Source organism: Nomia melanderi, chromosome 3 (genome assembly GCF_051020985.1).
Source record: "Nomia melanderi isolate GNS246 chromosome 3, iyNomMela1, whole genome shotgun sequence".
Taxonomy (NCBI): Eukaryota; Metazoa; Arthropoda; class Insecta; order Hymenoptera; family Halictidae; genus Nomia; species Nomia melanderi.
Window position 1 is genome coordinate 23,406,518 of NC_135001.1, and position 16,056 is coordinate 23,422,573.

At 45.5% G+C, this 16,056-nt stretch overlaps 3 protein-coding genes across 7 annotated transcripts in view; 1 reads left to right on the top strand and 2 right to left on the bottom strand.

The window, feature by feature from the left end:
- Positions 1–16,056, top strand: part of Flo2 (flotillin-2) — a 151,034-nt gene that overhangs the window by 4,049 nt on the left and 130,929 nt on the right. The window lies entirely within an intron of this gene.
- LOC116429398 (glucose dehydrogenase [FAD, quinone]) lies at positions 304–10,569 on the bottom strand. 4 transcript variants are annotated; one of them, XM_031982329.2, is made up of 3 exons: positions 7,438–7,548; positions 2,989–3,524; positions 304–2,707 (listed from the first exon to the last, which is right to left on the bottom strand). In XM_031982329.2, the coding sequence occupies exons 2-3, from the start codon at positions 3,518–3,520 to the stop codon at positions 1,428–1,430; spliced, it is 1,812 nt and encodes a 603-aa protein (XP_031838189.1). In that variant the 5' UTR covers positions 3,521–3,524; positions 7,438–7,548; the 3' UTR covers positions 304–1,427. The 4 variants fall into 4 exon arrangements, with proteins under 4 accessions (XP_031838189.1, XP_031838188.1, XP_031838187.1 ...); XM_031982328.2 differs by lacking the exon at positions 7,438–7,548 and adding an exon at positions 4,862–7,397; XM_031982327.2 differs by lacking the exon at positions 304–2,707 and adding an exon at positions 8,589–10,569 and having other exon boundaries at positions 3,274–3,524.
- LOC116429407 (glucose dehydrogenase [FAD, quinone]) lies at positions 12,221–14,098 on the bottom strand. Its single transcript, XM_031982345.2, has one exon. The coding sequence runs from the start codon at positions 14,096–14,098 to the stop codon at positions 12,221–12,223; it is 1,878 nt and encodes a 625-aa protein (XP_031838205.1).

Consider the following 16,056-nt stretch of genomic DNA (forward strand, 5'->3'; position numbering starts at 1 on the left):
CTTGTAGTAGATGAACCGAACGTAAACTATAATCATACACTTTAATTAATTATGTTTATTTTCTTTGCTAAGGAAGATGCATAGAGCGAGAACTAAAATTCCTTTGTATTAAGTTGTAACGTGTGAAATGTCCGATTTTGGTTGATAGCGTAATCAGATGACAAAGAGATTGAGATTCAAAGAAATTCAGTGTTCTGTTCGATCGGAATGATCTTATTCGTTGATTATCCTATAATATACTATGAATTTTGGTTGATAGCGTAATCAGATGACAAAGAGATTGAGATTCAAAGAAATTAAATGTTCTATTCGATCGGAATGATTTTATTCGTTAATTATCCTATAATATACTATAAACATATCATATCATTATCATACAAAGATTTTTACATCACACTTTTATCTGTAGACTTGTCAAATTGTTTCTCCCCTGAATTACATACATACAATTTCAGTTACACTGTTCCTGTTCCTACACAAAAGCAAGCGGTGAACGTTGAAAATATCGTTCGTCTTCGTTTACTCTGAAAATACTTCAACCGCCTGAAAAATCAATCAACTATAATGAATCTTTTCCCGAAAGACATGTGAACGTACAACCTTCCAATACGAGCTTGTCCAGCGCGTGATAGCTACTCTCTTTCAAGCTATTAGTTCTGTCCGATTAACCGACCCTGTTCCACCGAAATAGTTATCTCGCGCATTTACAGCTTCTTACTCCACTCGTTAAGCCTATTATAGAACATTCTATGTACACGTGTTCATTGGCCACGTTGTTCATCATCGTCAAGAACCATTCAAACATCGCACACAAAAAACTTACTATCAGGATAACTCTTAACGCAGTGTCCCCCCTGTAACGTCGCGCCTCGACTATGTTCTACGTTTGACTATTTATACAACCGTGCAACACGGATCATTTCACTGTGTCATTTCCAAACTAATAATCCCCCTTCAACACGTTGCGCGAGACTTTACGGAGGGAAGATGTATCCGGGAATCCTGGCTCGCGAACGACGAAACGTAAACAATGGATTTCTCTTGGAAAATTGTCTTTCACAAATATTGTGACGAAAATCAGGTTTCCTATAAGGAAAACTTAACATCGATATCTCCCGTGGCCTTGGCATTCGTGGATCGCGCTCGCGACGACGCGAGAGCAAATATCGAGTGTAAACGTGAACCCGGTGCTTCTTCGGAGCAAACGTCTCGCCTATTTACAAGGAAAACATTTATGCTCCAATTCTTCGTTTAAACCTCGCTTCACCTTCGAGAAAGAACGGAAAATTTCGAAATGCCAGGTGAACGTTCGAAATTCCAAGAAATTCGCGCGTTATCTATATGGCACCGAATTCATTCCTGCACCGGACACGTTTCAGCCGTCACACTACGATCGATCAAAATCTTATCGGCATCGGCTCGATCGTTCACTGCCAAGATTCCTTAATCATATCAGCTGCTTTCTCGCCGATCATAAAGATGCCGGCGTTCACGTGTCCAGTGGGCATGGCAGGCATTATCGAGGCGTCGGCGACCCTCAGTCCTTGAACACCGTACACCCTGAGTTTCGGGTCGACGACGGCGTAAGGATCGTCCTTGGGCCCCATCTTGACGGTACCGATTTCGTGGTTCATCATAGACGGCAGGTGCTTGATAGCGCACCGCCAGTAATCGTCGCTGGCGAATGCGAACGTCGTGCACCCAGGAATCTTGATGTCGTGCAGCTTGCTGTCGTACCTCTGGAACGACGGGGTCTTCGAAATATTGATGGCATGCTTGATGCCCTCCAGGATGATCTCCACGTCCGCCGGATGAGTGAAGAAGTTGGGCTCCATCCTCGGCGGTTCGAACGGGTCCTTGGACCTCAGAGTCAACCTGCCGATGCTTCTGGGATTCTGTATGATGGGCCAAATGGACCAAGCGTCTCGGTTCTCGATGGGCTTGTAGACGGCGTTGTAGAGCTCGTCGGTTATCCTGAGGGCTTTCTTCAGAGGTATCTCTCCGTCGGAGTGAATCGATCCCGAGACGAACAGAAGCTCCACGTCCGGTCTGCTGTCGATGGCGAACTTCGTCCTGATGAACGCCAGAGCCTCCGCTCCTCCTGGCAAGGACATCAGGCCGTTCCTGTGCAGGAAGTACTGCACGAAGACGCTGGGTCTCATCAGTCTGCTCTGCAGCAGGGAGACCGGTTGGTTCACTAGGAAGGTCAGCCCGAGGAAACCCACGTGCTCGTACATGTTGTAACCCACTTTCGAGTCTTTTACGACGTTAATGCCTAGCTCCTCTAAGTGGTCTCTGGGGCCTACACCGGATAGCATCAACAGTTTCGCGGAATCTATCGTTCCCGCCGAGAGGATCACTTCCTTGGTGCAGAACACTCTCTTCGACTGGTTGTTTTGACTGAACTGGACACCGTAAGCGCGCTTCTTCTCGTCGATCAACACCTTGGTGACCGTCGCGCCGGTCACTATGTTCAGGTTCGGCCTGTTCACGCGCAGGTACGCCTTCGAGGCGCTGCACCTGGTCCCTTTGTCCAAGTTCGCTTGGATGTAGGAGAAGCCTATTTGGTCTGCGCCGTTGGGGTCCACGATCTTGTAACCGAGTTCTTGGCCGGCCTTCAGGAACGCCTTCGACAGTTCCGTGTGGTACGGCACGTGCTCCACGCACAAGTAGCCTTTGTCGCCGTGGTAGGATGAGTTCTTGATTCCTGGGAAGCGAGATGGAGAATCGAAGTGATCATTCTGTTCTTGGAATAGTTACAGACTGGAGTAACGGTAGAAACGATGTTCGAATTTAGTTTGAATCGCAGCTCTGTCTTTCAACGTTAGAATTGAATAGGTCGATTGTTCGATTGATTATTTTGAGTCCGCGAATGACCTGTTAGTTGTATGACCACCGTGAATCATGGTATTAAAGAATAAAGAAGAACACTAATATAGTCGAGCTTATTTGCATGAAAAGTTATCCATTAAATATATCATGTCTCACCTGGCACGTCGAATTTCTCGCTTTTGATATAATAAGGCAATACATCATTGTAAGACCATCCTTCATTTCCAAGCGCAGCCCAGATATCATAATCCAGCTTGTTTCCTCGTGTGTGAATCATGTAATTAAGAGTACTGGTGCCACCCAAAGCTTTTCCTCGTGGCCAGGAACACTGCCGATTAATCATTCCGAGGCAAGCGTCCTTCTGCGTCTCCACTTTGTAGCCCCAGTTGAAGTTCGACAATTGAAAGTACCCAACGAAAATCGGAATCTGATGAAGCAGCGTCTCGGGTCCCCCGGCTTCCAGCAGGAGCACGTTCCACTTCGGATTCTCCGAAAGACGATTAGCCAAAACGGAGCCCGCTGAGCCGGCGCCTACGACGATAAAGTCGTATCGTCTGTTGTTCGGATCGATTCTATTTAAAACGTTCGCCGACGGTCCATAATTCTTGATCGTTTCGAGGAACGAAAACGAATCTCCACGGGCGGCGAGGAGCGACGCGAGGAGCAGCGTGCAGATGAATCGCGCCATGTCGCTGCAAAATAACGTCGTTTTAGGAGAACTCCACATTTATAACTGCACTGAATATCTCCGTAGGAGTGCGGAATTCTCGCAGCGGCGGTACAAGTACACGATTTTTCTGGTAGAGTAGCATGCGAATGAGGCGTTTAATGTTTCGAAATAACGTCGTTCTAAAAGCGGTTGGCATTGGCGTCCGAACGCGGATTTTTTCTCGTAATACAATTACGAAATTCTCGCAGCAGAGCGAAAGAAGCAATAGGGCACGCCACATTACCGCGGAATAATGCGACCGTGAAAGAACTCCGCGTTCACGGCTGAACTGGGAATTTTCAATCGTTCGTTGCTCAAACTTTATTATTCTCTTCTGGCGAATCGGATCTCCGACTCGCGAATATTATCTCATTTCATCTTTGGCATGCGGACAAACGACTCGCCTGTACGTTCGGAATAAGAAATCAGCGGTGCTGGCTGAGTGGTATTTACGTTCGGCAATTCCTGTCTTACGATTTCGATACGAGCAATATTTTAATAGATACTTGAGTCACTCAGAAGCCAATGCGGTTGAGCCCGGAGAAGAAAAATTGAGGAAACTCATGTTTCGGCTTGTGAAATGATTAGAACGAGGGCTTTCGAACGAGTGAGTCATTTAATGAGTAAAAAGAATATTCTTTGTTTCATTGAAATTTACAGAAATCAGGAAATATCGAAGGATCGACTTAACCACAGTGGTTCCTGAGCAATTTATTTAAACGTCTACAGAAAACATCACATACACGTACATTTCGAAACGATAGACATTCAGTTTGTTTTATTTTGACAAGAGAATCTTCAGTTTCCTTTAAAAAATTCTCATTCCACACCGATGACTATAGAAGTAACAGACACAACGATGTTTATCTGAAAAATTTCCCGTACAATTCTGAATAAACACTTCGCAACTAAGACACCGAATTAACGACTAATCCGTCACGATCAATTACAACATAGTCGACATCTGCAAGCCTATTGAAAATGGATTACGTTTATCTTCGATCCGAACGTCGAATGCTCTTAACACTACCGGACGCGTCAAAATGGCTGACTTCGAGATTCCTGTTCCGCCATTATCAAGATGACAAAGGTGCTTTCGTGAGAAATCTCTAGATTCCTGCATTTATGCAGCAATAGGAAGCTCTTCGAACCTTAAATCTGTTTCCCTAGTGTGATAACGAATTATAAACAGCTCAATCTTATCGCTCGATAGTTCTGGTATGAAAGGATCTCGGTTGCACTAACTTAGGAATTCCGTCGTCGTTTCTGTGACGCGCTTTACTTTCGTAGCGGCGGGTATTGTTACCGAAGCGTAATTACCAGTATTTTCGGGCGTTTAACGAGCTAATGGCTGGTCCCCGCGCGATGTGCTGTCTGCGAGGCTGCCGAAGCTCTTTCTGACGACCCGGTGTCCACTTTCCACTTCGAGATCCACCAGAGAAATGCGCTTTCTCGCCGGCGTTCACGTAATACTTACCGGGCTTGAGTAATGTTAACTTGGACTCTGTCGACCCCTTCTCATGGTTTCTCTGTTATGCCGTGCATCCGTTTTATCGCGCTCACGTTTCACTTTTATATATTGGATACACAAGGTGTGCCGGTAGCAGAACCGGCCAAAGGTAGATTTCACACGAAAAAACCCGACGGCGGAGTCGGTTCAAGTAGGACATTGCTAACGTTCGCCTGATCGTAAACACAAGCGTAACCCAGTGCAATTACCCTACCGTGATCTTTAGGCGAACTCAAACCTGCGAGGAGTAAACATGCACTTTCTTATTCCAGTCGGTTCGTTCGAAATAGTTGGACAGCGTTACATCGAACGCAACATACAAAACGAAGTGAAAGACCGTTTTATTTTACAGCCAGACGATGAAGTCATTTCGAGGGGAATCGTTTGTTTGTCCAATGAACAAATAAAAATCCATTGTTTCAAGGTCGCTGGAGCTTTTTTGTTTTCGTTTCCCCGTTGAACATCATAGTGTGTGTCCTATGACCTTGAAACAACCTTGTGCATCGAAAGGGCAATGAAAGCTCCGGGGAGCAACCAAAGGCTTATTAGGTACCAATTACGTTTCAAGCGTTTTAAAGCAATTAACGACCTGTAACGGTCAAGTAGTTTCAGTTGACGAACTTCGGCTCAACGGCGTCGATGAGTCCGTCGCCGTCGCGCACGCCGATACCCGTATTATATAACAAGTTTCAAATTCGTTAGCAATTTAGATTCGAAAGAGAAATCGGAAATTGAAAAGGAATTCCGTGTGTCTCGAGTCGAAATTCTATTCGAATGAATTAGCTACGGCATATTTGCATCGAGAAAGTACTTACGCGTGGTAAATTATAATTCAATGTATTTTAAACCTCCTAACGTCGAGAGGTGCGTGCGATACTTTAATTACATACTATGGGAAATGGAGGTAAGGTACTTGTACAGGCACAGTTCTCTTCTTTTCCGGCGTTTAAAGCGTTCTTCGGGTATTCAAATATTTTCGAGGCATTACGGTCGGAAATATTCAAGAGGTAGAGTTAATTATTTGCGGCTACTTCATATATCGATCAATAATTAGGTCGCCAGACATCCCCGTTCTTCTTTTATCGCGTCTGGCGATTCCTTGGCGATCGTAAACACCGGAATGCTCGTACGCGCCGTCGGAATTTCTGGAATTGTTGAAGCTCCCCCTCTCGATCCTTCGATCCCGATTGCTCGTAACGTTTCTAAATATTCACGATAATGACATTCGAAAAGAACAGAGCCCGCCGATCGCTTTCTACCGTGTTATCAAGCCATAAAAGTTTATCATTATTTATAGCACGCGGATAATGAACTGGGGAGAAAGCTTAATGCCTGCAATTGATAAAGTTGTTAAAACAGTTTTCTAATTCTTGGATTAATTTTTTCCCTCCCCGCGGAACTCCCATCGCCGTGTTTATGGGCCCCGTGATTTGCGACACATCGGGCTTCCGGAAATGCGGCGATACGGTCAGATTTCCGTGGATAGAATGAATGCATTAACGAACACCGTTAAACGTAATCCTACGGTTTTCCCTGTTTCGCCCCGCGTCGCAATGCCCTTTCCTCCAGTCAATCATCGTTTTGTTCGTACGAGATGCGCGTGTCACGAGCGACGCGCCGGCAGACACGATTCTATTGTTCGGTCCTTCAGCCGTCGCTTGTGTTATTCCTCTCGAGTGTATTCGGTTAATCGTTCTCTACGACTTCCGCGAAATGTTATCTGAAAATCTCCTTCTTCGTATGCAAAACGGATTTATAGTCTAATAAATGTTCATTCCTTACGCATTTTCCCGCAATTAGAAAGTACCGAGGAATCGTTGAATTACTGTCGGACGGATTATAAAAGTTCTATAAAGTTTAAAGTAATGTTCCCCGCTAATGGCTTCGGTCTTCGACGAACAATAAAATTAGCTTGAACTCGGAAAGCCTGCACGCTTCGCTGGTCTCGAGATCACAATTAAAGCGAGCAACGCGTTCTTACCACCAATAAACCGAAGCGAAGTCGCTTTTCCGTTTTTGCATATCTTCGAACTCCAATCGATGGTATTCGCAATGTCGATCGTGAACGCTGGTATACTATACAGCACGTACTCCACAACACTGTCACCGATCCGTAAATTGAGTCGCTCGGAAGCCAGTGCGGTCGATTTTTCGATTTTGACGGAATAAATAGTATTCTTTTTAGTTATTCAAGGGTTTACTCGTTTCTTCGTTTTCTTCTAAAAGAGAGCCCTTCCTATAGCTTCTAAATATGTCGTATAATCATTTCAGAAGCAGAATATGAATTTTCGGAATTTTTCTTTTCTGGACGTAACCCCATTGGCTTCTGAGCGACTAGTAGGTTCGTCGGTAGTTAGGTAATTGGATATTTCCATTGCTGTTTTACCATGTCCGATAATTTCTCGGCGATCATGTGGACTGGTATATTGGTGTGCCCCAACGGAATGTCCGGCATTATGGAAGCGTCCGCCACTCTCAGTCCGTTAATTCCGATTACCTGTAACAGCGAACAAAAATTCATGCGAATAATGTGTCAAGGTAACAGGCACGAGAATGACTTTCTCCTATTTTACCAGCCCATAAATTTTAATCGGTATCCGCGCCGTAAGAATGATGAAACTGGAATGAAAGCTAATTGCTCAACATTGATAAAGTAGCCGTAACCGTGTTTCTTTCTCGTTCTTGATCAGCTTATCGACCAAGAATATCTTAATCGTTGCATGTACGATTGTCGTCCGGTTCTGTTTGGTTCCAAACCATGATGCGTCGCGGTGATTTATTGGCGTTCACTTATTTACATGGCGTTTATGTAAATCAGGCATGAGAGCAGCGTAAAAATAGCACGTCGAATGCAAATTAAGTTATATTTATATTATAAACTTCAATACAACCGATTATCATGGTAATTTAGAGTTTCCGATTCCATCGTAGTATATTATCATATTGTTTGTCTTAATTCGTTTCACACGGTCTTCTTCCTTCTGCGTTACTCTGTCAGTTTAGTCATCGCGTTTTAAAGTGAATCTCGAATCTTGAGGTCTTCGCGTGAACATGTAAAAAAATGGTAATACTTCAGGTGCGTTTCCTGATCTGATTTCTAAGAGAGTTCAGCCGAACCGATTGTTTTATATATCTTTTTACCATAATACAATAATAATGCGTCAACTTCGGACTCTAATTAGTATTGTTTACTCGTTGGTTTCTTTTCGAATGGGACACATCAATTATAATCCTTTAACGTAATGTTTAATTCATGCTTGTTTGGAGGAGCAACATTCATTGTGCATTAATATATTCATGAGTGTGATTTATCCAACAAGTTTGGTAGCTAAGTATTTACCTCGAACAGTGCGTCATTAAGACATAACGCGAGAAAATAAAAACAGTCGTTAACGCTAGATTTACGGAGATTTATTCTACTTTATTCTATTATTCCTAGAGAACTACGCGTTCGTCCCTATATCACTAAACAACGTTTACCAAATCGAATATCAGTGGAATTCACTCCGAAAATCTAATGTTAATACACGCACTCACCTTCAAAGTTGGATCGACGACAGCCGTACGGTCGCTCCTAGGGCCCATTTTGCAACTGCCGCTGTAATGGTAAATGGTCAACGTTTGCATCCTAATATTGCACAGCCAGTACTCGTCCGAATCGAATGGATACTTCTCGCACTCGGACACCGTTTTATTGTGAAAGGTGACGCCAAGGTTTCTCATAGCCTTCGTATTGCTGACCTCCATCGCCACTCTGATCCCCTTTATCAGTATCCTAATATCCTCCGGATGATCGAGATAATTGGCGACGATCCGCGGCTTCACGTTCACGTCCGTGGACCGCAGTCTTATCCAGCCGCGGCTCTTCGGTTTCAACAGCATCGGGAATATAGTGTGAGCGTATCTGCCCTGGAGCGACGAGAACTTGTCGCGTATTTCTTGATCGAAGCCGAAATTGTCGAACAAGGCGCCGATCGAGTAAACCGAGCCGGACAGGGAAATCAGTTCCATGTTCGGAAGCCCGTCGCGATTCCGTAGGTCGTCCACGTCGATGAACGCGATGCCCTCGCAGCCGCCGGTGATCGTGAACGGACCCTTCCGATTCATCAGATAGTCTTTGACGTACGGATGCCTAATGTCCGCAATATCGAATATAGCCGTAGAGACCGGCTGGTTGTTCATGAACGTCAATCCACCGTACACTATGTGGTCCATGACATTGTCACCGACCCGCAGGTCCTTGATCACCTGGATCCCGAGCTCCTTCAAATGTTCGGCAGGCCCTATCCCGGATAGCATCAACAATTGAGCCGAGCCGATCGTCCCCGCGCATAGTATCACTTCCTTCTTACTGTAGACGGTGAAACGTCGGTTATTCTTCACGAACTGTACGCCGATCGCCCGTTTGCTCTTCTTGTCGATCAGTATCTTCTGCGCCATGCTCATCTTCGTCACGTGGAGATTCTCCCGCCACTTGCCCATTAGGTACGCCTTGTTGCTGCTCATCCGGTATCCTTCGTTCGTGGTCGACTGGATCTGCGAGAACCCGATTTGCTTCTCCCCGTTGTAATCTACCAGAGGGAAGCCCAGTTCTTCGCCACCCTGCAGGAACGCCGCCAACACCGGCGATCGGAAGGGCGCGTGGCTTATGGTCACCGGACCTTTCGTGCTGTGGTACTTCGTGTTGTTCCTCAGCTGGGGTATTCGCATGTTCTCCAGTTTCTTGAAGTACTTCAGGACATCTTTGTACGCCCAGCCACGGTTGCCCCGCTTAGCCCAGTCGTCGTAGTCGGCCGGATTGCCTCTGGTAGCTATCATGTAGTTCAGGACGCTGCTGCCGCCCATCACCTTGCCCCTGGGCCACTTGCACCTGCGACCCTTCATCCCCATGCAGTATTTGCTCGACGGCTCGGTCTCGTACTTCCAATTGATCTGGTCCACCTCTTGCAAGAAATTCGATAGCAACGGCACGTCCATGAACAGTGTCTCATCGGGACCCGCTTCGATCAGCAGCACCTTCGCGTCTTTGACCTCGGTGAGCCTGGAGGCTATCGTTGCACCCGCTGTTCCAGCACCGACCACGATGAAATCGTACTGGGCGTTTTGTGACGGCGACACATCCGGCTGGGCATTCCGCAGAAACTGCTGATTGTCGCGGAGGAAATTCAGCGCGCCCATACTCGCGGCCAGTATGTTCTCCGTTATCGTGGAGTTGAAGTTCTCGGAGCCATAGAGATTTCTGTATCGTTTTTGTCCGGCGTCCACGAACGACTGCTGCTGCTGCTGCTGCTGCGGCTGGGAAATTGAACGGTGAACCACCAGCAGGAAGAGAAGCCACCTCGCAGTGCAGATCGATCTGTTGTTCGCATACATGCCGGAAGATTTCTAGCAGGAAAATTGGAAATGATCGCTGCACGCGGTATATATACATCAATACAGCGCGTCTCTGTTCGTTTTTTGCCTTTTTAAAGCGTTACACGTCATATGATGTGATCTCGTAAAGCTATCGAGTCCACGTAGACTTTAAGAAATTTTTTCGGGTAACCGACACTGGATTTAGTCGGTGAACCGGCATTTCGTAAGAACCTCTAACCACAGCTCATGTTTTCGGAAAACCCGCAGTATTTTATGAGGTTTTTGGTTGTAATCATGAAGATACAGACGTACAGCATTGTGGAAAATTTTGCCGCACCTAAGCAATTACGTCCACTATGCAATATAAATATTTATAGTGACCGTTAATTCATTTAACGTTTCATCGTTGATCATGTATGAATATATTAAACTGAGAGAGATCGGTAGGTGTTCTTAAAAGGTTTTATCTGTTTCTTAAAAGGTTTCTAGTTTCGTGTTAAAATCAGGGGTTCGTTTCAATTGTTTCGTATATTTTTTCTTGTATCTGAACGGCAAGCAATTTGTATATATTTATCTGTACGAGTTAATTTTCTTGAACGTTCTCTGACGCGCATCATTCGCTCGAGGCATTCGTGAGCCATTGCGGAAACTGGTAACTGACATATCTGCATTTCATGCAATTCGTTGCAGAAACGTAAGTCCACGCATGAATCAGTGTCAACGGGATTTGCGTCGAGAAATCTTTATGATTCTTCGTAAATCGCTCCTACTGGGAACGCTCCATATTATTGGGCACATTTAACGTATACTGTGAAAAATAAGTACGCGCTGTCTGGTTTGTTTACGGGCCTTTATTTAACAAACAGTTTTACAACATTAAAGTAACAGTGTATGGCACGTAGAGAGCGGAGTTTACCTGAGATAGAATCAAGTTTATTCGAATTTCAGACAGTTTTTGGTTTCGCTACAAAGGTAAATTGAAAAATGAAGTGCAATATCATTAACAGTTTACTCGTTTCACTCAATACCATTAGTTATTCTACAAGTAAATAGTCGATGAACAACTAGTTCAATACTGGAAGATCATGATATAATCGGAGAACGACAAAACAGGCTACCGGTCGCGTTGAGAACCACTGTCGCCGCTCTGTGTTCTCTAAACTATTTCGTTTCAGTGTTAACGAATAAATGTGCTTCGCAGATTTTCTTAGGGCCTTCTATTGTAAAATTGTCTAGCCTATCGCGTGGCGTAGTTAAATGTCCTCCTATACCTTTAGCTTTCAAAATAAATTGAAAAGTATCAGCAAAAATTTGCTGATTTCAAGTGTCCTTTCCACTTTAAACCGTTATTAAAACATATTTACGTATCCAGAGTATAACAGTAACTCGCATGATTTTCCGCAGAAGATCCCAGAGAACAATTTCATATAAAAAATGTCCGTACTATATACAATATACAAATGTTAAGATACAAAACGTCTTCAGATTTGAAAATATGTATTTATTTAAGAAGTGAATTCTCCGAGAAACTCAAAGCAACGGAGAAAAACCGTTTCCAGTTTCACATTCAACGTACAAAAACCTATTTGTAAAACTCCTAACTAACAGAAGTCAAAACGTGTCTTAAAACCTACGATGATTCCGAGTATCGCACCGCGGTTCGTCAACCGTCATTCGCATCACGAGAACAATTCGCATAGGTACACATCAACAAAGATTTCATTCTTAAAATTAAATTCAACAACGAACACTACCAACCCATAACATTCACCGTGTTCAATTAACAAAGAAACTCCCCGAAAGATCTGGGATCGTCATCGTCTCGTAGCCCCGAAGGACAGCCAATCGCCCTTCACAAGATCAGCACCCTTCTCCCCGATCATGATCACCGGCGCATTCGTGTTCCCGCTGCTGATCGTCGGCATAATGGAAGCATCTATCACTCTGAGTCCGTCGACCCCGTAAACCTTCAGCCTCGAATCGACGACAGCCTCTGGATCGGTGGGAGGACCCATCTTCGTGGTCCCGACAGGATGATAAATGGTCATCGATATGTGCCGTATGTGGCACTCCCAGTACGCGTCCGACGCGAATTTCAAGTGCTTGCACCCCGGCAGCTTCACTCTGTGCACCCTCGAGCCGAATTGCTTGAAGACCTTCGCCTCGCTGACCTTCATCGCCAGTTTAGCGCCCTCCACGAGAGTAGCGATGTCGAAGGGGTCAGCAAAATAGTTGGCGTCGATCAGCGGACTCTGGAAAGGATTGTTGCTCCTGAGCCGAACCGTGCCACGCGATCTGGGCCTCAAAAGCAGCGGCATGATGGTCCAAGCGTCTTTGTTCGCTATAGGTCTGTAGACAGTGTTGTAGACCTCCTCGGTGATGCCTAGGACTTTCTTCACCTGGATCCCATTATCGGAATTAATCGACGCCGGCGCCATGTGGAACTGGATGTCCGGATAGTCAACGGACCCGTTCGCGTACTTCGTGTTGACAAAGGCGTAGCCCTCGACACCGCCGAGCGTAGTCATCGGCCCTCTGCCATTCGCCACGTAGTGCATCGTCACCGGAGCCGCTTGGAAGCGGTCTTGCACGATAGCCACCGGTTTGTCGATGAGGAAAGTCAATCCGCCCATTCCGACGTGATCCTGGAGGTTGTCGCCGACTCGGAGGTCCTTCAGCACAGGGATTCCGAGTTCCTCCAAGTGCTCCCTGGGTCCGATCCCGGAGAGCATGAGGATCTGCGCACTGTTGATGGCGCCTGCCGACAGGATCACCTCTTTCCTAGCTCTAACGATCTGCCTGCGGCCGTCTCTGACGAATTCCACGCCGGTCGCTCTCATCGTGACGGGATCGATCAGGACTCTGGTGACGTGAGCGTTCATGGCAGTGTGGATGTTCCTGCGCAGTCTGATCGGCCGCAGGAACGCCTTCGCCGTAGAGCACCGGCTGCCTCTGCGGATGGTGCCTTGAGCTATCATGAACCCCGTCTGCCGCTCCCCGTTTATGTCTCTGTTCTCGTACCCCATTTCCACGCCCGCCTGCACGAAGGCCACCACTAAAGGAGTCTTCCACGGTGACTCCTGCACCGTCAGGTAGCCGCCAGTCGAATGGTAAGGGCTCTTTTGCAGATAAGGGTTACGATTGTCCTCGGACTTCTTGAAGTAGTACAGGGCTTGGTCGTACCCCCAGCCAGGGTTGCCCAGAGATTCCCAGTGGTCGTAATCGTGTCGATTGCCGCGAACGTACAGCATGTAGTTCAGGACGCTGGAGCCTCCCAGCACTTTGCCTCTAGGCCAGTTGCACCGGCCGCCCTTCATCGCCAGGCATGCCCTTCCCGTCGGCTCTGTCTTGTACTTCCAGTCCAGCTTGGTCAACTGCAGGTAAGCTGCCAGCGAAGGCACGTCCGTTATCTCGTTCTCGTCGGGACCAGCTTCCAGCAGCAGCACGTTCCAGTTCGGCACCTCTGACAGTCTGCTCGCTACCACCGCTCCCGCTGATCCTCCGCCAACTACCACGAAGTCGTACTCCGGGTACAAGGGGTACCTGTTGATCGGCCGGCTTTCGGGATCCAGCTGGTCGTACCGATAGTAGGACAGGCCGGCTATCAGCAAAGGGATCAGCCACAGGCTCGTGCCCATCAGACCCAGGGCACCCTTCAAGGCTGACGTCACCACTATCGCGCTGAACACCATCCTTCTTGAAATGCAGCTTCGAATTCGCTCGTTTATTCCGTGATTCCGTTGGATCACGCGTCATCACGTCCCGTGCTGGCTAGACGATGTCTGGCGGCCGCGTGCCGATTCTCTCGACTCTGGGTACTCGGAACGTCACGTTGATCGTCGTGTTCGGCATCGTGTCCTTGACGCGATCGGTGGATTCTTCATGGACCTCGTCGTTCTGCAAACGAAGCGGGCGTTAGAATTGGAAATTTGCCTAGTGAATCGAATGATTGATGCTAACTGAGTTAGTGGTTATAGTGGGTTTTAAGTAGACCGGGAGGAAGATCTGTTTCTTATTTATTTTACTGAGAAACTGAGCCTTTCTGCTTTTAGTAAATTATGGTATTAGTTTGTTGGAAAATTGTATTTCGAGATGAATACCAGTTTCTGTAATTGCTCGATGGTCTGTTCCTTCTCTGTTTTAAATGACTGATAAACAGGCTTCGAATTCGATTGTGGACATTTGACAGTACTTTCTCGAAGATTTACTTTGCTCTGTCAATAAGATGTTTCGAGGAATTATCCTTTCCAAAGGGTATTTTAAGGTGATTTCTTATTTGCACAGTGCTTACGTCGCAGAAGATCGTTACGGAAACGCACAGACTGCTGTGGTTTTCCTCGCAGCGAATTGCTCCGGAAATATATATTTCAACGTCATAAAAGTGGTGTTTTGAAAGGGAAACTGTTGTCGCAATCTTTGACGCCTGTACCTTGACACTGAATGATCTTCGAACGTGACTACCAACTGTGTCTTCCGATACGACATGAAAACTGTTTATTTAAAAGTAACAAGTCGCTACGTAACAGAAGCAATGTTATAATTAAAATAGTAATTGCGCTTCAGGCTGTTACGTTTAAAATAGTCACTAGAAAACTGTTCCACAAATTGGTCTATGAACGTTTCGATTTTCCACGCTAGTATGGCATCAGGTATATAAATTTTAAATAAAATCAACCTGTCGCGAGCATGTATAATTACCTAAAGGCCATTAACGCCTTATGATCTTGTTTAGAAAGTGTATTACATCATCGTTCTGTAGGATACACGTACTCTCAATGTTATTGCTTGTTTACCTACGACATAGATCTTGAAAATGTTTTCTCGTCTACGAGATCTCATCGAAGTTCTATTAAATCCGTCTTAAGAATTGTTCAAGGTACAACATAAACAATGCGGTATCGTGCGATCGAAGAAGAGACGATTTGGCAGTGTAACCACGATAAATTCAAAATGTGGAATAGAGTTCGTTTCGTTTAGAAAAAAATCGAATTTCATGAAGAAATGAAAATTGATATATTACAAATTCTCATCATTTACGACTAACTGACACCAAAGAATGTTTACTATTCGTTTTTACATTCCTTGTTACGATACCTCATTACATATATTGCGTATCGAGGAACTTCCTCGCGCGCATAATAAAAAGAAAATTAACATCACGTCGTAAACGTTCTTAAAATAGAAAGTTTTTGGCGACGGAATGATTCTGAAATTCAAGATCTCCTATGCTTCAGATTCATCGGGTGTTAAAGACTTCCCTATCGTTGTCTACTCCAAAAATCAAACATCCCACGGAACAATGAGGCAAGAAGTTAACTGCTCCGGTTTCACAATCGAACGATCGATCAAATCATGACCGAGAACAATTGCTTTTCCGCGAACGGAACTTTCATCGAGCCATTCGATACCGTATAATTTCTGTTCTCGTAGTGCACAGCTATTAACAGGATTATTAGTGACTATTTTCTATCAAAAAGCGGCTCAATAATTTCCTTTCAACGGTAGCCCTCCACCCGAAGGAAACGACATTTTGTTACTCGGGATGGTTCGTTCAACGAAGATTATAATTGCTATTGCCATCGGATGATCTATTAAGAAATTACGACTGCTTATTTACTAGGATTTCTGCTTTGAGGAAAAGGGTTCAAGT